The following is a 21,489-nucleotide window of genomic DNA, read 5'->3' as shown; positions in this document are numbered from 1 at the left end:
AGTTCTCCCTCAAACAACACATAATCATCAATTGCATGTTCACTAACAATTAGCCCAGCGAACAAAAATAATTAAAAAAAAATGCGCAAGCATTTTTGGATTAAATTGTTTCAATAGTGATAAAACATTTGACGAAGAAATAATTTGAGACCCAACAGTCAGACAGCAGGTAGAAATAATAGCACGTCGAGAAAGAGAGCATGAATTTGTGGGCAACAGCTAACTTAAGCACCGTAGAACAGTAAAAATTAAGGCGATACAATTATACAACAAATACAAATACAATAAATTAATTAATTAATTAAAAATAAAAAAAAAATTAGGTTATGAAATCAATACTATCTTAGTAGTTAGCACCACCATTTCAAGCCAAGGTACATGTGAGAATACCTTTTACGAACCTTAAGGACTCAAACTTGTACACAAGACTTGCAAATTGCAAATTTGCAACAGCAAAGATTTCCTTTGCAGTTAGGAAAACAAGAGACAAGAATGAGGACAAGATATAGCCTCATCTGACCTACCTAACGTGAAGACCAGTAGAGGATGAAACTAAAATCGAGCATAAGAAGTTCTTGTTAGAAATTAAAGAAGCAGCTATCAAAAACCTTACACCACCTATATTTTATCAACAAGACAACAAGTGAAATACTCATGCATGAGTGTCAGTTCAAAGGAAACTAATCCCTCTCCCTTCCATCTCTAGGAAGCATTCATCTCAGAAAGTGTAATATCTATCTATCTAATCAAACAGTCATCACTAAACAGTAAATAGTGCAAGAACACAGCTCCAAGACTTAAAATTTCACTCAATCAAGGCAATGTTCTATTCAATGAATAGGGCATTCATTTGATCTTAAAATACCATCATCATTTAAGTGCAACCATTAAGAAGATATTAAAACCAGAATTTATTTCCTTTTGAAAAAGATGCTCAAATACCAAGTGGTATTCCACCCAAATTCCCAAATAGATTTTATATATACATATATATATGCCTCAGAATCACAAACAAGTAAGCATATATTATCACTTAAAAGCCTCACCCAACCAGCAATTTACCCATCAATAATCCACGCGATAATCACTATAATCATCACGCCCAGCGAGGTCATTCTCGACCCTGTCTGCGATCTTCTCCTCTTCATATTTCAATCCTTCGTCCAATGCTAGTCCACCTAGAGTCCCAGCAACCGCGCCCACAGCCAATCCTGTACCAAACCCCATCTTCCCTCCTTTCTGTCTCTGATCATACGCTGAATAATCAACCGGCGCAGAAGGCCCACCGTAACTGCCAGTCCGATCAAAGATGGGTCTTGGCGGGGGTGGGGCCGAGGAGTAATATCCCGAATAATAAGGAGGATAACCATCGTGATAAGATGAGTATGGAGAAAGCGGGGGTGCGGGTGAGGACGAGGGAGGCGACGGTATTGTCGGCCCGAACCTGTAATCACGCGGCGCAGGAGGGGAAGGCATAGGGGCAGTGTTGTAATAATAGTTTTGTGAAGGGATAATATGGTGGTAATCAAAACCTGCCGGAGGCGGAGGAGGGGGTGGCAAAGGCCGTTCGCGTAAACCGAGCTTTACCCTGATCTTCCCTTGAGGCCGACCAGATGGGCGGGTCAGCTCAAAAGTTCGAATCCGGGCCAAGTCATCCGGGTAGGGAAGTTCCTTTAACGGTACCCGGAGGGTGCCGACAAGGGGTTTGGGGGTTTCGCTGGGCTTGGAGTGGAAGATATCGAGGGTAAGATAAGATTCCTGTAGAGGAAGAGGGAGAGGAAGCGTGAAGCGCTCGTTCCAAACGGGTTTGGTAGAACCGGAGTCATCGGACTTGGTAGAGAGCCTCCGATCGGGATCCAGCCAGAAGACGGCGTAGGCCTTGAGGTCGCCGTTTTTCCAGTTGACGTTCTTGAGGTGCTTGGCGGAAACTATGGTTAGATCGAGATCGAGAAGCTTCGCCGTTGGCGGGCGAGAGGAGGCCATGATGCTAACGGGCACAGTGTTAGCCGGGATAAGCAAAGGGAGAGGGGGATGTGGCTATTGGGAAGTAACAGAGAAGTTCTGTGGTTTGGGGAGTAGCGTAAAGCGATAAAGAGAAGTTGAGAGGACAGTTTTTACTGTGATTATTTAATTTTAATTTATTAGAATAAATTTTTCCAATTTTAATTTTATTTTAAAAAATTCAGTAATTTTTTTAATATAAAAATTCAGTAAATTTAATCACTCTTCTATATTTTTTTCGTTTTTTTTATTTTTAAAATTAAATTAATTAATAATTATTATCAATAAATTTTTTTATTTTAATTAAATTTATTAATAAAATTGTTAATTATATGTTATTTATTATTAATTAAAATGTAATTTTCAATAATCTGAAATAATAATAATAATAATTTTAAGATTTTTTTTATTAAAATATGATATTTTATTAATGTTTTAGTTTTTATATAAAATAGTTTTTATTAATGTTTTATTACCTTCCTTCTACAATTATAATTAGCAAGGGTTGTTTTTGAGTTTGCCTCAATTGCAAGCTATTTAAAGGCTATTTCACCCTGAACATGGTTTTTATAAAATTATTTAAAATTAATTTTTTTAAATAATTTGAGTATTTAATTAAAATATATTAAAAAGAAATTTAATTTATTAAAATAACTAATATATATATATATATATATATATATATAATTGAGTGTTGTGTTTGTTAAAATTAGGATAATATTAATATTTAATTAGCTTTGAAAAAATAACTAAGAAAGGAAAATTGGCTATAGCTTCTTTAAAAAAATTGTATGAGATATGATTAAGAGCATTTTAGCACAACTTACACTTCTATAAAAAAAATTGAAACACAAGTATAAGCACAATGAATAAATAAAATGAAAAGTTTTGCATGCTTTATAAAAAGTGGATAAATTAAGTATCTTCAATTGACTTTTTCCAAATAACATAATTTTGAAGAAAGTTTATGGCTAATTTTCTTGTATTTGTTTAGATATTGATTGGTTTTTTGTTATTAAAATTTGGGTGAAACTAAATTATTTATAAAAAATAATTTAATTGAATTCTCTTAGAGGGTGTTTAATAAGACATTAACAAGGAAAAATTATTACTTTTATAACTTTTAATCATCATTAACGTTGTTTAGATACTTAAAAAAAAATAAATTTTCACATCATTAATATTTATATTTTTTTTTAGAAATTAAATGTTAATATTGGAATCTAGGTTAACAATTACTATTTTTAAAAATTAAAACTTGTAACATTTAATCTTTAAATTTTTTTAACATTTTACCAAACGTAATTTATTATTATATTTAAAAATAATTTTTAAACTCAACTCAACTCAACTAAGCCTTTATCCCAAAAATTTGGGGTCAGCTATATGGATTCGCTTTTTCCACTCTGAACGATTTTGGGTTAAATCCTCAGAAATATGTAATGCTTTTAAGTCATGTTGTACTACTCTTCTCCAAGTCAATTTAGGTCTACCACTTTTTTTTTCTTTCTATCCTCTAACCTAATGTGCTCTACTTGTTTAACTGGAGCCTCCGTATGTCTACGCTTCACATGACCAAACCACCTCAATCTCCCTTCTCTCAACTTATCTTCAATTGGCACCACTCCTACCTTTTCTCTAATACTCTCATTCATGACTTTATCTAATCTAGTATGGCCACTCATCCACCTTAACATTCTGATCTCTGCAACTCTTATCTTAGATGCATACGACTCTTTCAGTGCCCAACACTCACTACCATATAACATAGCCGGTCGTATGGCTGTACGGTAAAATTTTCCTTTTAATTTATTGGGAATCTTACGATCACATAAAACTCCAGTGGTACGTCTCCACTTCAACCATCCGGCTTTAATCCTATGACTAACATCCTCCTCACATCCCCCATCTACTTGAAGGACTGAGCCTAGATATTTAAAGTGATTACTTTGGAACAGTACCACTCCATTCAAACTAACTCCTTCCCTATCACCAGTTTGGCCTTCACTGAACTTGCAATGCATGTATTCTGTCTTCGTTCTACTTAACTTAAAACCCTTTGACTCTATAGTACTTCTCCAAAGTTCTAGCTTCCTATTGACTCCTTCTCGTGTCTCATCTATCAGAACAATATCATCCGCAAACATCATGCACCAAGGAATACTCTCTTGTATATGTTTCGTCAGTTCATCTAAAACTAATGTAAAAAGGTAAGGGCTTATGGCTGATCCTTGGTGTAATCCAATTGATATCGGAAAGTCTCTTGTGTCCCCTCCCACTGTGCGCACAATAGTAGTTGCTCCTTCATACGTATCTTTCAATACTTGTATGTACCTAATAGATACCCTTTTTTATTCTAACACATTCCATAAGACCTCTCTTGAAACACTATCATAAGCCTTCTCCAAATCAATAAAAACCATGTGTAGATCTTTCTTCACATCTCTATATTTCTCCATCAAGCTTCTAATGAGAAAGATCGCTTCCATAGTTGAACGACCGGGCATGAAACCAAATTGATTGAGAGAGATAGAAGTATCATGACGTAGTCGATGCTCCACAACTCTCTCCCACAACTTCATAGTATGGCTCATGAGTTTAATTCCCCTATAGTTTGAGCAACTCTGTATGTCTCCCTTATTTTTAAAAATAGGTACTAAAATACTCTTCCTCCACTCATCAGGCATTTTCTTTGAGTTTAGAATCTTATTAAATAATTTAGTTAACCATGCCACTCCCAAATCTCCCAAATACTTTCACACTTCAATTGGTATTTCATCAGATCCACAGGCTTTACCCACTTTCATTCTCTTAAGTGCTTCCTTTACTTCTAAATATTGAATCCTTCTAGTATAATTTACATTCTTTTCTATTGTTCTATAATCTATATTCACGCTATTACCATTTTAACTATTATTAAAGAGATCATTAAAATAATTTCTCCATCTTTCTTTAATGTCCTCATCTTTCACCAACACTTTTCATTCTTTATCCTTAATGCACCTAACTTGATTGACATCTTGACATTTCCTTTCTCTACTCCTTTCTAATCTATAAATATCTTTCTCCCCTTCTTTAGTTCTAAGTTTCTCATATAACTTTTCAAAGGCCTGTGCTGTCACGACCCAACCTATAGGCCGGACCGGCACTAGGACCTGGGCCGGCATAAAGCCCCCGAGGCCCGTAGTAAGCCTTATTATTCTCAAATCCATAACCAAGGCCCAAAAACTTAGGTCCAACATGTAAATACAATTAAATAAAATATTTTTATTCGGGTCAACCCAACCCGATAGCCATCGAAAACTGAAATAAGGGGAGCCTCGCTCAACCCTGTTACCTCATTTACAATCTGTTTAAATCTCATAAAATTTTTTCTTTTCATTTATTAATATGAAAACCTGAATTCATACAGTCCCTGACAGGCTTAATACTACTACTAACACATGCGGAGTCCTAAATTTACAAATTTAGAGAATAATAATACAATTAAGTAATCTTTTCATAACCTGAGAGGAAAGGGACAGGTTATTCTGAAAAATGTCTCCTCCTGTAGCCTGGAAAAATATGGTGAACAGGAGTGAGCGTTCGACTCAGAGAGTAAAATATCAATTTTAACCATAATCTCTATAACTATCTAGAACTAATGCACCCTGTAGAGTGAAATGCAACATCAATAACATTTTCACATCATAACATCAAAAAGGTAATTTGGAGTACTCACACACCCTGTAGTATCAATCATAACATATGGGAGCTGATCCCCTATACAGCTCTCTTAAATCCAACCTGGTGCCAGCGAATTACTCAAGCTCGGACTTCCACTTAATAACCAAATCGAGGGTCCCAGCGAATTACTCAAGCCGTGACTACCCCTCGAAGGATCGGGTCCCGAATTACTCAAGCGGATCGCGTCCTATCCATAGTCCACACCACATCACACGCACGCCAACGCCGCTTCAAATTACCACAACAACATTCATGGCACATTAACAGTTATGAATGCAACATAATTCGTGTCTAGAGTTTAACTACATAAATATATGCATATAAGTGATGCATGGGCATGCTGAACATATAATAATATCGAAATTACAATTAAAATTAATATTTTACTCACAGTACACCGATGACTATTGTGGTCTTTGGATGCGTAAAAATAGACATCGATCACCTAATAATTAAATTATAAATTTATTAGTCTTGAGTTAAGATAAAACTCTAAAGAAGCAATAGCCTAATTCATGGAAATGAGTTTCCTATACAGGACCTACCCAACCTGCAAAAAGGCTTAAACAACACTTCTAATTTCTCAATTCCCACAATCACATCTCATCAATATCACATGGCCCCTCCTGGGCCCTCCAAATCAGAAAATACTCAAAATCTTAAAAATTACACTTTAGTCCCTATAATTGACATTTTTCAAAAATCCACTCAAACAAGCTCTAAAAATTCTAAAATTTTGCCCCGCGGTCCTTAATAATATTATAAGGCTATTGCAAAATGACTTGTAATTTTCTAATTACCCATGAATATTTTATTCAAGAATTTTACTCGATTCCATAAGTTTCCAACATCTAACGTATTCTTAATTCAACCCAATTAAATATTTACATATTTAAACTTCCATCCTCAAGCTTCAACCAATTATGTAAAATTTAATTATCTTAATTTCAAACAATCTTATATGCCTATATGCTAAAAATTTAACTAAAATCCATCCATATTTCTCAAAAATATTCTACGATCATCCAAAAATTCAACTAACACCATAGAATATCTCCAAATAATTTTACTTTCATCATATATTTTTCTTAGAATTTTTCTCCAATTTTTCCTGTTTAAGAAACACTGTATTTATGCTCCACAGACAGAGAAATAATAAAAATTGTCTTACCCGAAGTTTATCTGTGTCTCAAAAATTCCAAAAATTTATGAGGAAGCTTCTGGAAGTTGAACCATCTCCATAGCTCACAACATTTTCCTAATCTGATCATACCCCCATGCTCCTCTCCTCTTCCTCAGTCCATATGTGGTCTCGGATCGTCGATCCAAAGTCGGATCGTCGTAGATCTGACGAAAAAGCTTGAAAAACCCGAAATTTCTCTCCTCCATATCTCACTCATCCGACCTCCATTTGCTTCAAAATTGGCATCAAAAGAAAGCTCTCGGAACAAGCTTTCCAACGCCTCGATCGGACGTTTTCTCTCTTCTCCCTCCCGCCGTTTACGGTGGTTATGGCTTGGGACGTCCACCGGAGAAAGGAAGAAGAAGAAGAAGAAAGGGAAGGAGAGGGAAAGAAGAGAAATGGGGGTCCTCCTCCGTTTTTCTTTTGAAATTTTTTTTTTATTTTTGGGAAAACCCAATTCCCATCAATCATTTTTTTTTTTTTTTTTTTTTTTTTTATCCTGGATGTTACATGTGCTCTTGCTTGACTAACTGCCTTTTTTGCCTCTTTATTTGCTATATTGTACTGTTCATATGCCTCATTATTATCACATTTAGGTAATTTTTTATACCGTTCCCTTTTTCTCTTCACTGCCTTTTATACTTCCTCATTCCACCACCATCTCTCTTTTGAGGGTGGTCCATGTCCTTTAGACTCTCCAAGTACTTTTCTAGCTACTTCTCTAATCTTTGATGCCATCTGTATCCACATATCATTGGCCTCCATATCTAGCTTCCATACTTCGGATTCGAGAAGCTCATTTTTGAACTTCACTTGCTTTACTCCTTTGAGCTCCCACCACTTTATTCGAGTTACACTATTTCTTCTGACCTTACTTGAATTGTTCCTAAACTTGACATCCAAGACCACCAACCTATGTTGACTTGTTAAAGCCTCTCCTGGAATGACCTTGCAATCCTTGCATAGAGCTCTATTTGTCTTCTTGGTTAAGAGAAAATCGATTTGGCTTCTATGTTGTCCACTTTTGAAAGTCACTAAATGTGACTCTCTTTTTATAAAGTAGGTATTTGCTAGTATTAGGTCGTATGCCATAGCAAAATCCAGGATACTTTTTCCCTCCTCATTTCGACTGCCAAAACCAAAACCTCCATGAACATTCTCATAACCTTGTCTATCACTTCCTACATGTCCATTCAAATCTCCACCAATGAAAACATTCTCTTCATTCGGTATGCTTTACATTAAATCATCCATATCTTCCCAAAACTTTTGTTTACTCTCACTGTCTAGTCCTATTTGTGGGGCATAAGCACTAACTATATTTATTGTTTCTCCTTCTAATACTAGCTTTACTAGTATAATTCTATCTCCTACTCTTCACTTACTACTCTGCGTCTTTCAATGTTCTGTCTATGATTATACCCACTCCGTTCTTATTTATCTCCTTTCCGGTAAACCACAGTTTGTACCCTGAATTACCCACTTCCTTACTTTTTTCTCCTACTCATTTAGTCTCCTGAATGCAAGCAATATTCACCCTTCTCCTTCCAAGGTATCCACTTTTACCTTTTAGATCTCAGCTTAAAATATTGGGTTGATTTTTATTATTTAAAGTTTTTGTATTGTGAATAAGTAAATGAATTATTTATTTAAATTATAATAAAATTTTTTAATGTATTTAAATTATTTTTTTATCTTATGTTATTAAGGGAAATTACTTATTAAAATAAAAAATAATTTTTAACCCATTCAAGTTAGATAAGACTTTGACCTTTTAGACCTTGGATTAAAATATTAGATTGATTTTGGTTATTTAAAGTTTTTGTATGATAAGAAAAAAATTTAATTATTTAAATTATAATAAAATAATTAAAATAAAATTTAAAAAATTATATAAATAATTATTATATTTAGTAATGACAAAGATATAATTTGAAAAATAATTAATATTTTAATTTTTAAATTATTTACATTATAATATAATATTTTTTAATTTAATTAAATTATTTTTTATCTCACATAATTAAAAAAAAGAGAAAAAGAGATGTTAATATATATTTTAAAAAATTATATAAATAATTAATATATTGAAATTTCATTTATTTTATAAAAATATTTTTATATTTTTTAACATTTGAAACATTTTAAAAAATAGATTAATAATAAATATTTTAGAAAAATTAAGTTAATTTTAAAAAAATAGCATTCCTTTTTAAAAGAAGAAATTATTTTTATTTTATAAATTTTAATAAGATAGATAATATAAATATATATAATGAATTTAATATTTTAATTAAAAAATTAAAAAAAATTGTATGAAAAATATTTTTTTATATATAATTATTTTTTGCGAAATAAATAAAGCTTAATAGAGAGAAGGGTTTTTAAATAATTAAAATATATTTCATATTTAAATTGGATAAATTTTAATAACTATTCTTGAACTTATATAGTTATAACACTATAATTCTTAAACTTTAAAACATAACATAAAATCTCCTAAATTTTTAAATTTTATACAGTAAAATCTCTCAACTTTTAATTACTTATTTTTCAGTTAAAAATTGATGTGAACAGCTCCCATATCATATAACTCTTAGTTAACATTTTTCTCTTACTTTTTATTTAAATTATAAAATTATTCTCTTTGTACTTAAAAAATTATTATGTTTATAGTGAGAAAAATGATTTAATTTACACATAATTTAAAATAAAAAAAATATTGACTAAATTTCGTACTTAAATTATTCAGATCAGTGTCTAACTGAAAATTAATAATTAAATATTAGAAAAATTTTACTATATAAAATTTAAAAATTGAAAAAATTTTATATTATATTTTTAAATTAAGGAATTATAATATTATATTAGATAAATTTAAAAATTATTATTAAAATTTATCCTTTAAATTCCTTAATGTTTTTTAAATCAATTATATTAAAAAAATATATTTTTAAATTAATTATCGGGGACCAATAATTTTATTGGGCGATTGAAATAATTTAATTAAATTGATATTAAATAAATCAATAAAGAATTGAATCCTGCTTCTTGGGAGTTGGAAAAAGTTGATCGGCTTGAAGAGGACATATAAGGAAAAAGTGGTAAATATGTTGTCTACTCAACAGCCAACGTAATTACACTCAGCTTTCAGCTTTCTTGAACGGAACAACCGAACGCGGCCAATCACACATACTGGGTGTGTTTTTCTTTTTCTTTTTCTTTTTCTCTGCACTTTCCCTGGAAAAATAACAACTTAGATTGGAGATTTTCTCGAGAAAATTTTACATGTCAGACGCTTTGATCAATGGGCTCGCCGGAGCTGGCGGCGGGATCATCGCTCAGCTCATCACGTATCCTCTCCAAACTGTAGGATATTCCATGATCTCTATGCTCGTTCTGGAACTATTTTATTTTTCTTCTTTCAATTTTTTGTTTTTTAAACCGTCTCTTGATCTTTTAGGTAAATACTCGGCAACAAACGGACCGTGATCCGAAGAAAGAGAAGAGGAAGCTTAGTACTGTAGAGCAAATATGTCAGGTTCTCTCTATTTTCTTTTAGCTCTTTTTCGTTAAGATTTTGGAATGCTGAGAAATATGAGCTCTGAGGTTTATGGTTTTGTTGTTTGTTATCGGATTGGCTGATTTGTAGGTTGTAAAACACGAAGGATGGGAACGATTGTATGGGGGATTAGTGCCATCTCTTGTAGGAACAGCTGCATCTCAGGTGAGATTATTTTTACTGCTGCTTATTCATAATTGCAATCTGATTTTTTTTTTTTTGGGAAAACTAAGGCGTTAAAAAATTTGTTTGATTGCTGATAAATATGATGGTAGTGGATAATTATAGGTTGTAATTTGTTTAATGGGAGAAACCGAAAGATAGTTTGTTGGATTCATGAATTTTTTTCAAATTATAGTTTGACTTGGCATGGCATGGTTTGTTTGTAGATAGATGTATTGGGATTTTCAATGAAATCGGTATTGTGGTCCTGAGGATGGTAAAACTGTGCATTCAATTCTTGGACATTTTGCGTGTTTCACTTTGTTTTATAACTGTGTTTCTAATGACGAGGGTAAAAAAAAATTAGAAGGAACTACCTTTTAAGTTTCTTGTATGTTTCTGGACTCCACTATCTAGTTTTCTGTTTAAATGAAAATAATCTGTGGTAAATTTACTAATTTTTTGAAGGTAGTACTGACTTGAGATCAAAATTGTATTCTCTATCCTTGGAGGTATTATCATGCTACTGGCATATGCCAAGATGTCTGCTAGCTCAGAGCTATGTATGTTGTTTACCACATTTGCTATTTGTTTTCCTAGATTGAATGCCCTTACTTCTGCTTGCTAAACAATGGGTTGCATAACCATAAAGAGGCTTTAGATAGTGGGGTGGTGTAAATTTGGATCGCTTTCTTTAATTTGTGATTTCTTATAATGCTTGCCATTTTTTTATGATACAGGGTGTTTACTATTATTTCTATCAAATATTCAGGGACAAAGCTGAAGCTATTGCGCTCAAACATAAGAGAAAAGGATTTGGTGATGGGTCTGTTGGGATGTTCTCATCACTTGTGGTGGCTGCTTTGTCTGGGTAATTTGCTCTGGTCATATTTTGAAAGAACTCAGTTCATTATATCTGTGAAGCGTGAACGCTAAATATGCTGGAGGACCACTGAACTGTCATTCTCTTGTATCATGCCCTCCTCCGAATTTGACTGGTATTTTGTTTTCAAATGCTTCATGTCAAATCCTATGAACAGATGCTCTTGAAAACTCTTTCCAAAATAAACTCAAGTAAGCAAGCTATCTGGTGACCTTCTGATGTAGAACCAATAGGTATTAGGAGATTTGAGGTGAGAACATATTCTCAAATTCAAGAGAAACTCGTTCTCAATTTAGTTGCTCAAAATCAATAGTCAATAATTATAATAAAGTCAGTCAATATGTAAAGATCCTAACCCTATTGAAGAGAAACTCGTTCTCAATTTAGTTGCTCAAAATCAATAGTCAATAATTATAATAAAGTCAGTAAATAAGTAGAGATCCTAACCCTATTGAAGAGAAACTCGTTCTCAATTTAGTTGCTCAAAATCAATAGTCAATAATTATAATAAAGTCCGCAAATATGTAGAGATCCTAACCCTATTTATGTAACCTTAATTACATTAGGATTAGGAACCCTCATTCCAACTCTAATTAGGAATTAAATTAAATGAACCTTCTAGATAAAATAAACTACTATTTCTAATAACTTTTCCTAAAATAAGGAGTCCTAAAATCTCTAAGATTTGCTTCATTACCTTCCTTCTACAATTATAATTAGCAAGTGTTGGTTTTTGAGTTTGCCTCAATTGCAGCTATTTAAAGGCTATTTCACCCTGAACATGGCTTTTCTTTAGCTATTATTTTTCAAGTTTTTTTATCTGGATTCAGGGACCAACACACTGGCATAAAACTAAAAGTTTTTATCATGCCTGCTCTGTGATTTGGTCAAACCAAAATATTTACAATAACGTAATAATATTTGAATTATTTACTCTTGCTGCATAAGGTAGATATATCCTTTCTTTCTCTCTACCCAGCCTTTGTTTTCAAAAATTTCAACTGATAATCAACATTGCAAAAATCTTCTAGAGTATAAATATATTAAAATGGTTTCATGTGTCCTCTATCGATAGTGTTTTATTAGTTCAATTTGATTCAACAGGTCCTAACACTAATAGGGACATATATATGAAAGAAAATATGGTTTCGCTCCCTGCAGCAGTGATAGCACTTGTAAATGCTCAAGTCAAGTTAGCTTAAATTTCTCTTGCAATTCTATCAACATCCTTTTTTTTTTTTTTTAACTTCCTTTGGCCTTTGGGATTCTTGTGATTTGACACTTAAAGAACATTTGATGCCTTCTTTCTGCAGCTGTGTAAATGTGCTGTTGACAAACCCCATTTGGGTAGTTGTTACACGAATGCAGGTAAAAGCTAGTTGACATCTCAAATTTCGTAAGGAAATATAGCTTAGCTAACCTACTATGCCCTAAGAACCATATTTTTTTTTTTTTTTTGAATATGTTCCAAAACATGAAAGTGACAAAGCCATCTGTGTGTGTTCTACATAGCCTAATCTATGCAACTTTTCAGATATTCATCGTCTCCTCTCCTTCATATATATATATATATATATATATATATATATAGGCAGGTATTGCTACTCTTCGTAGTTTCATGTTTCAAACTGCTTTATTCTGCAGACTCATACAAAAGTGTCAAAGAAATCCCAGCCAAGTAATTCATTGTCGGTTGCTACAGATGAAACTTTTCTAGATGCAACTGAGCCTCCTCCTTTTGGAACTAACCGTGCGGTAGGTTCAGTCAAATGTTCATTTTTATGGTTCTTATGTAATCTGCTCATGACATAACTGCATGAGGTTCAGAGAATTTTCTTCTGAAGGCAATACTATGAAAGCTAATTTTCTTGAATGTTTTGTTTTGGAAATTTTTGGAACTTGGATAGCCTTGTCACATAGCTTTCCTGTAAAAACAGTGTGTTTGTGGTTTAAGTGTATTACCTTGTTTCTGTGATTAACACTGCTAGAGCTTTCTCTTTATGGTTTTTAATGGAAGAAAAAATTATACAGATTCTAGAGGTCTATGATGAAGCTGGAGTTTGGGGCTTTTGGAAAGGCGTATTCCCAACATTGATCATGGTAAGTGATGATTGACTCTTAAATCTGCCAAGGATTATTACTGATTGTCCTGCAATTTGCTCAATAGGTGAGCAACCCTTCCATACAATTCATGCTATATGAAACCATGATGAAGAAGCTCAAGAAACAACGTGCCTTGAGTAAGAAGGGCAACAATGGGGTCACTGCTTTGGAGGTTTACTTTTTCTTTAATTCCCCAAGTCTTCAGCTCCAGAACTTTCTATTAGTTTTCTATTCTTAAAGCTCCTATTCAAATATTTACATGGCGCTGCCCGTCAATTTGATTTTTTTGGCTTTTTTTAATAGTTACATTAATTGCCTTATTTTGCTAGATATTTCTTCTTGGAGCATTGGCAAAGCTTGGAGCTACTGTTGTAACATATCCTCTTCTTGTTGTAAAGGTGCATAAAATACTTATCTAGCAATGCAATCTTTATTTGCAGAAGCGACGTTTTTGGAGTGAAAAGATGGTAATAGGTCCTTGAGCACGCAAAAAGCTTTACTTGAGTTATAAACCCTCATCCCTATTTTGAAAAAAAATCTTGGCATAAATGAGACAAGCAAAGAGCTAAATATAGCTTTGGGAATCACTTAAAAGCATCAGGTCTTGCTATCAAATGAAATATTAGTAGAAAACAAAATAAGCAAAAATCTATGCTTGGAAGTGGCAGGATAGAAGGACATGATTAAATTTTCATATCACAAGCGTTGGCTGAGGTGTATTTGGTACTGGGAGAGATGTAGAAAAATTAATAGGAACATTACAACAAATGTCATCGATTTAGTTGTGAAAACCTTGTAGACCTATATAGAAAGATTTATATCTGTTTTATTATTGCTGTGGTTACTGTTCTAGCTTCCTAATTAACTTGTTCACTCTGGCAGTCGAGGCTTCAAGCAAAACAGATTAAAACTGGAGACAGAAGGCACCATTATGAAGGTTTGAAATATTTTGATGAACTTTAAATATTATGAATGGAAGTACAAGTTTCCAGGTTGGCCTTAAAAGTCTTAACTTTTGCATGGTAGACAGGGATATGCAACCATCTACTGATTGTATTTTCCTTCTAATAGTCCTTTTCTATTAGAAATTTACTAGAACAAAGATGCAATAACAACATGTTGTATCTGTGCATTGTTCACTTCTCATGCAAAGATATGAAAGCATTATCTGTGATTCACTGATTGATTCTATTTTCCAAAATTTTAAAATTCTTTAACGCATCTATATGATGATTTTTTCCCCCTTCCTTCAACTTAGGTACTTTGGATGCTATCCTCAAGATGATTCACTGTGAAGGGTTCTATGGCTTTTACAAAGGTATGAGCACGAAAATCGTACAAAGTGTTCTTGCAGCTGCTGTTTTGTTCATGGTTAAGGAAGAACTTGTCAGGGGTGCTCGATTATTGCTTACTAAGGGAGGCGCGAATACAGTGAGATCAAAGCCTCCTTGATCACAACTTAATATCTGCTTCTCTACTTCCAGCCTTATTGTTTCTTTGAAGTTACTTAGTCAAAGTTTAATTAAAAATTGATGCCAGCATTTTAACGCATGTTCCTTGAAATAAGAGGGATGTCTTAGGATTTGCATATGGATTAATGTTTTCTGTATACCCACTTAATCCATTTGAAGGCCCTTTACTTCATGGATGTTTCATGTAAACTGTAAGCACAATGTCTGTTAACTGTTATCAAGCAGCAAAAAGATTATGGTTTCAATGACAACTTATCCATTTGTAGAACACTGTAATATTTCAACGTTAAATTTTCTTCTTGTACCCTTCAATGGAGCATATCCTAAGTACCAAATGCTATTGGCTTTTTAATGGAGCATATCCTAAGTACCAAATGCTATTGGCTTTTTAATGGAGCATATCCAAGGTACCCTTCGTTGTATCTTTAAGACTGTTTGGGGTTGTAGTTGGCGAGGCTAAAAAGTTACTTTGTAGAAAAGCACCATTATAAGTGTTGAAATAAAAAAGCAATTTTAGTTATTTTGGAGTTCTTATGATAATGCCAAATAGATTTTAAGTTGCCAAAACTTGTGATTGAAGAGAAACGAGTGAATAAAAAAAAATCATAAAAACAAAGCCTCACAGCCTACGTGTGAGGTGAAAGAAAACTGATATGTGAGGTGAGAGAGGGAGGGATAAAGGCAAGGTGAGAGTCTAAGAAAGAGGGCATGGTGTTTCAGTAGGCAAAGACTGGGAGCTGAGATTGAAACGAGGCAGCAAGCAAAGGATTTCTTTATTTTCGAAAGAAAAAGATTCCATTAGCAAGTTAAGAGACTTGGAGGCCAATACAATTATAGACAGATCCAATTAGATCCAAAAATCTATAAAACCAAACCTAACTCCAACAACAAGGTCCATGGGCTCACCAACGAAATCCAAGGGTAAGAACTATGGCTTGGAAAATAAATTAAGGTCCTGCGCAAATAGGCTACACCCATCCAAAAGAAAAGGCCAAAGCCCAACAAAAAACCCTAGGTGTCAGATTATTCAACCCAAGAGGAGAAATCCGGTGGGTAGCTTAAGTAAGGATGTAGGAATTAGAAGCCCCACAATTGAGATTGAAACGAAATAATGAGCAAAGCAAATACGCTACACCCACCCAAAAGAAGCTTAACAAAAAAAATTCTAGGTGTCACGACTGTTCGACCTAAGAGAAAGAAAACCTGGTGGGTAGCTCAAATAAGGTTGCAACTTGCAAGACCCATAAGCCAAGCAAGGAAAACCCATAACCATGGAGAGGTGGATGAGTATGGCTTGGTAGAGCTTTGACAATCTCACTCTCTTATAACTTTTTAGGGATTGGGAAGCCAACACAAACATCATTCGTTAGCGTCGTGAGCGTCTCCGAGATGACTAATCACTAGTCGCCGAGAAAACTTGTAAAACCACTTACACACAACACAGAAAAAGAAGACACACAAAGCAACAAACAAGGCAACTACGAAAAAAGATCCCTCTGCCATACAAAGTTGGCTACACTGTTCAAGAATTAAAAATAAATAAAAACTATTTATATTCGGACCTAGCGTTGGAGAGGAAACCCATTCGCTGGGTCGATGAAGTTAACCTTTTCTGCCTGGAGGGGCAGAGAAAAATCGCTAAGTGATAGAGCAAAGGACCTATGTCCTAGTAAAGAAAGAAAAAAAATGCAAAGAAGAAAGAAGGAGAATATCTCTTCCTAAAAATCTAGAGAGAAGGATAATTTAATTTAATAACGCTTTTTGTGAGCAAGATACTTGATATTTCTAACTCGATTCAATTGATTTAATTTTTTTATTGAGTTAATTGAATAAAAAAGTTATTTTTTTAAAATTGTAATTAAAATTAAATTGAAAAATTAAAATTTCGAATTAGATTTCTTGGGTTCAGTTTTCGTGCAATAGCATCGACTAAGCAGGAACGGCGTCGTTTATCTCCCGCTGACCCGACAAGACCTCCGTAAAGGAAATGAAAGTTCGCCCTTCACTTGCAAGCACAGACAAAGACTCGCTGCCAAATCTCTCGTCATCTGCTATCAAATGCAAGAAAAGAAACCAGAGATGGCAAACAAGAACCCAAAGAAGGCCAATCTTTTAGATCACCACTCTATCAAGCACATTCTCGACGAGTCCGTCTCTGAGGTAACGCAGAAAACCTACTGAAAAACCCTAAATCTCCACCTCTCTCTCTCTCTAGATCAATTGATTCAATTTGTCTTTTTATTTATTTATTTTTTAATTTCTAGAATGTTACCAGTCGCGGATATGTGGAAGATTTTAGGATGAGCAATATAAGATTGTTGATGGGGACCATTATCATAGTTATCGCGCTTATTGCTCAGTTTTACAAGAAGAAGTTCCCTGAGAACAGGGACTTTTTGATCGCTTGTATTGTATTATATCCTTGGAAACTTTTTTTTTTTTTTGCTTTTATTGATTGATTTTTCTATTTGCGTTGCACACATTCATTAATTAGGTTTTAACTTTTTTAGATAAATAATTGCATGATCCTGCAAGCTTGGCTCAGTTTCCTTGTAGATTGTGGGTCTTTGACTTTATTTAATGAATTATCAGCTTTTAGGAGGTGAGGAAAACTGAAATTACATGGACTGTGAGAGATTTGGAATTTATCTCGGGGAGGAGGATTTTCTTTTTCAGTTTTTTTTTTTTTTTTTGAATGTGAAAATTGCAATTATATGGGCCTCTTATCCTAATTCAGGTTTTAGTGATTTTAAGGGTGAGAGTATTACTTGAAAATTGGTTTTACCCCTTATTTTTCTTGGTATGTTCCAAGGAAATGATTGGAAGTTAAACTCAGATTTGTTTAATCTTTGACTCTGGCAAGTATGTAGTCTTCAATGGATTGTTGCAGCTGATTATATACACAAAAGAGAAGAATGCGATCATGTTCACATATCCTCCTCAGGTAAGTTTCTCAGTTCTGAAATGGGACATTTGGCAATTATAACTGCTACTTGCATATTCATTTGTTTGGTACTGCTGGGATATTATTATGTTAGTGTCTATCTTGCACCATTAAGTGGTGGGTTGACCTAGGATAACTTCTTTATATAGCAAGTTATACCTCAATGTGCTTGTGTTAGGCATATCATTCCACTGCAATCACAATAGAATCTATTGAAGTGTCATTATTGTTTTTGCCTCATCCCAGGAGCTGTAGATATTGGATATAAGATGAATTGTTCCTCTCATCATCTAAATTGAGTTTTAAAGAGCTAGTGTTTTGGCAGTTGAAGCGAAATTGTGCATTTCTTGGGTAGTGGCTATGACACAGGAATACGTTGTAGACAGAATTTGAAAGCAGTTGGTTGGTTGTGTTCATTCTCTTTGCATTTGAATAAGTAAAATAATTTTTAAATCATAAGTGAAGCTCAAATTTCTCTTTCGCAAGTTACTTTTCTGGTGTTACTTGATTTGATGCCAATAGCTGTTGGCGTCACAGGTTTTCTGTTTATTCTTTGCATTCTTCTTCATATTCATCTTCCAATTCTTAGCAATGTCCTCCTTAATGTTGCACCATTTTCATCTCCCCATTGGGGTGGGTTTGTCTAGCGAGAGAAGGAAAAAGAGAGAGGGGGGTGGGGGTGAGGGTGTCTGTTTCTTCTTATTTACCCTTGGAGGACGGAGGACCACAATCTATACCTTCTGCGTCGTTGCCCGTTCTTTGTTCTTTTGTTTTTCTTCATTGTTATCACCATGCACATGGATGCATATGTGCATACTGGTTTAAATCTCACATGCTCTTGGTTGATGGTTATTAAAATTAGTATGCTATTATTTTTAGTTTTGATCTGAACCAATATCAACATATAATCTCTCTTTCTGTGTGTGGTGTGTGTCTATATATATATATATATATATATATATATATTCCCCTCTCCATCTTTTTGAGTTAAGGGACATTTTCTAAGGGTCCCTACCCTCTCCTTGTCATTGTAGTTGTTTTGAGTTATGATATCTCAATTTTCTTTTTATTTAACCATCCTGCCATTTCAGTGTTCCTAGAATGAACCTAAAAACTGCATCACCTTTGAATTTGCATAACTCATTTGGGTGAAAGATGCTTCTTTGAATCCCATTCTATCCAGAAGAATCAATTGAAAATAAAAAGACGATTCCAGCCCACAAATAGTAGGAATAGAGAACTAGGCCTCATCCTTCAAAAGTTTGATGTATGTTTTTTCAACTTGTAATGACCTTGAGCTTGTTTTCAAGGAAGGTGAAAAACTTACAAGACACCATAATGGTGGTTGGGCCTTCTATGCTGTCAAATATTTCACATAATTTCTTTTTTAATTGCCCCTCTTTGCTGTCAAATATTTGCTTCTCTTTAAAGTTGGGGATGCCGCGACAGTGTAAAGTTGTTTTTCTTTTTGTCCTAAGGTTACAGAAGGAAAGAGGCATTTAACTTAAATTAAACAAGAAAGAAAATAGGAACAATATACTGGAGAAGGAGATTTTGTTTTGCTAGCTCATGCATATGAGAAAATAACGCTCTTAAAGAGCTTTCAGTCCTTAAAAAATTGATTTTCCTTGGCTGCATCCTTTGATTGATCCTTTTCTTTGAGTCATGTAAGAAGCAAGTAACCTGCTCATGACATTGCATAAGTGATGCCTGACATTGATGATGGAATCTTTGATTCCTAGAAGCTTACATCTTATGAACCTATGTCTACTTTAAAATCTAGCTCAAAAGGGCCAGTTCCCAATCATAGTTGGTGCATATATATTTTCACAGCCAGTGTTCAGAACCATCTAAAGTAAGGAAAGGAATGGACTCAATCACACTAAAGCCAGCCACCACTCAAAAGAGAAAGGAGCTTATGATTTTCCATATCAAGGCCATTGACTTGGAAACTGCTCAAGTCGGGTACATAACCATTGTCCTTCGTAGGGAGGATTTCATGGTTCCTGTGAGAAAGAATCTATGCCCAGAAACTCATACAACTCCCGGTGATTGCTTGCTGAAATAGATGAGAGGAAGAACCACAACATCAAAATCTATGACAATTGTGGACATGATCTGGGGCTAAATTTCTGGTAGAATAAGGAACCAAAGATTATAATAACAGCAGAAAAATGAAACACAGAATGATTAATAGGGGAGAAGTATTGCCTTAGTTATTTATGAACTATTGTTTTGTGCAACTGACACATGAACCCTATTCTGCTTTAAGACAGACACACATTCATTTTAATTAATTATTAATCTTTTTCTATGCAGGGATCTTACACCAGCACTGGTTTGGTGATCTCTTCCAAATTGCCCAGATTTTCAGATGACTACACACTTAGCATAGCAAGTGCAGATCCCAAATCAATTTCTGCAGGAAAACCAGTGCAGTTTACCAAGAGCGTCACCCAATGGTCTCTCTCTCTCTCTCTCTCTCTCTCTCTCTCTCTCTCTCTCTCTTATGGAAACACAACACAAATCACAAGCACACACAAAGATAAGTGTGCACACACAATTCCATCCTCTGATTTTATGAAGTGAACACATGCATTTCTGATCTTTCAAATTGTTGCAGGTTCACCAAGGATGGCGTTTTAGTGGAAGGTTTGTTCTGGAAAGATGTTGAAGCTCTAATAAATGATTATGCAGGAGAACCAAAGAAAAACAAGTGAGCTGCTCCTCTAACAATATTTCATAGGTCAATGGTTGGACAGATACCCATCAATATTGAGATTTGATATGGATGGTCATTGAAATTATCATTAGTGCCTTGAAAATTTTTGAGCCAAACTAAATGAATATCGAATTTACAAGTATTTTGGATTAGATTTGTTAATGTGATTCATATCGTGTTGCCTCTTGGAAAACGAGGGGTTTGTCCATTATTGGATGGCACTAGGTATGTCCAAATTTCATATTGGCTACTACTATCCATCTTTATTGATGCTCAATTGGGAGATCATCATATCAGTATGTCTTATCAATCGAATGTACTCCCTCCATATCTTTGGAAGAGAGCTTGGCAAACCTTGTGGTGAGAAAAATCAGGCTGATCTAGACCTCATTGCGAGGAAGTAAAATGAATCTTGATTTGTTTGGCTTGCACACCTACACTAATAAGCACTCATTCTGGTGCTGCTACTTTGGTTTTAGACCCTGGCATAGTCTGGTTCGGAATCGGAACTGGACCGTCCAATACGAAACTAAAACTGGTTAAAATTGGATTGACGAAAATTAGCCTTGAACCAGATTGGAAGCGGCAGGTTCAATTTGGTTTTGGGTTAAAATCAGATTTTTTTTTTCTTTTTAAAAAAGAAAATTAAAAATTTTCAAGAGTTGAATTCGATTAAAATCGAAATTGAATCAAAATCTAAATTGAGTAGACCTTGCGGTTCAATTTCGGTC

The 21,489-nt window shown here is 34.1% G+C and overlaps 3 protein-coding genes across 3 annotated transcripts; 2 read left to right on the top strand and 1 right to left on the bottom strand.

The window, feature by feature from the left end:
• Positions 1–896: 896 nt before the first annotated feature.
• Positions 897–2,072, bottom strand: LOC110640949 (formin-like protein 3). Its single transcript, XM_021792514.2, has one exon. It carries the CDS (start codon positions 1,981–1,983, stop codon positions 1,066–1,068), a length of 918 nt encoding a protein of 305 aa, XP_021648206.2. The 5' UTR covers positions 1,984–2,072; the 3' UTR covers positions 897–1,065.
• Positions 2,073–9,989: 7,917 nt separating this feature from the next.
• LOC110640968 (peroxisomal nicotinamide adenine dinucleotide carrier) lies at positions 9,990–15,404 on the top strand. Its single transcript, XM_021792549.2, has 11 exons — positions 9,990–10,279; positions 10,374–10,451; positions 10,563–10,637; positions 11,375–11,505; positions 12,831–12,885; positions 13,162–13,272; positions 13,549–13,617; positions 13,685–13,792; positions 13,950–14,018; positions 14,503–14,557; positions 14,879–15,404. The coding sequence occupies exons 1-11, from the start codon at positions 10,199–10,201 to the stop codon at positions 15,070–15,072; spliced, it is 1,026 nt and encodes a 341-aa protein (XP_021648241.2). The 5' UTR covers positions 9,990–10,198; the 3' UTR covers positions 15,073–15,404.
• A 1,672-nt stretch (positions 15,405–17,076) lies between these two features.
• On the top strand, positions 17,077–21,049 carry LOC110640954 (signal peptidase complex subunit 2). Its single transcript, XM_021792520.2, has 5 exons — positions 17,077–17,252; positions 17,357–17,508; positions 17,955–18,036; positions 20,356–20,498; positions 20,660–21,049. The coding sequence occupies exons 1-5, from the start codon at positions 17,151–17,153 to the stop codon at positions 20,754–20,756; spliced, it is 576 nt and encodes a 191-aa protein (XP_021648212.2). The 5' UTR covers positions 17,077–17,150; the 3' UTR covers positions 20,757–21,049.
• Positions 21,050–21,489: the final 440 nt, after the last annotated feature.

Source organism: Hevea brasiliensis, chromosome 14 (genome assembly GCF_030052815.1).
Source record: "Hevea brasiliensis isolate MT/VB/25A 57/8 chromosome 14, ASM3005281v1, whole genome shotgun sequence".
Classification (NCBI taxonomy): Eukaryota; Viridiplantae; Streptophyta; class Magnoliopsida; order Malpighiales; family Euphorbiaceae; genus Hevea; species Hevea brasiliensis.
The sequence above is the reverse complement of the archived record's forward strand: the minus strand, read 5'-3'. Positions and strand labels throughout refer to the sequence as shown.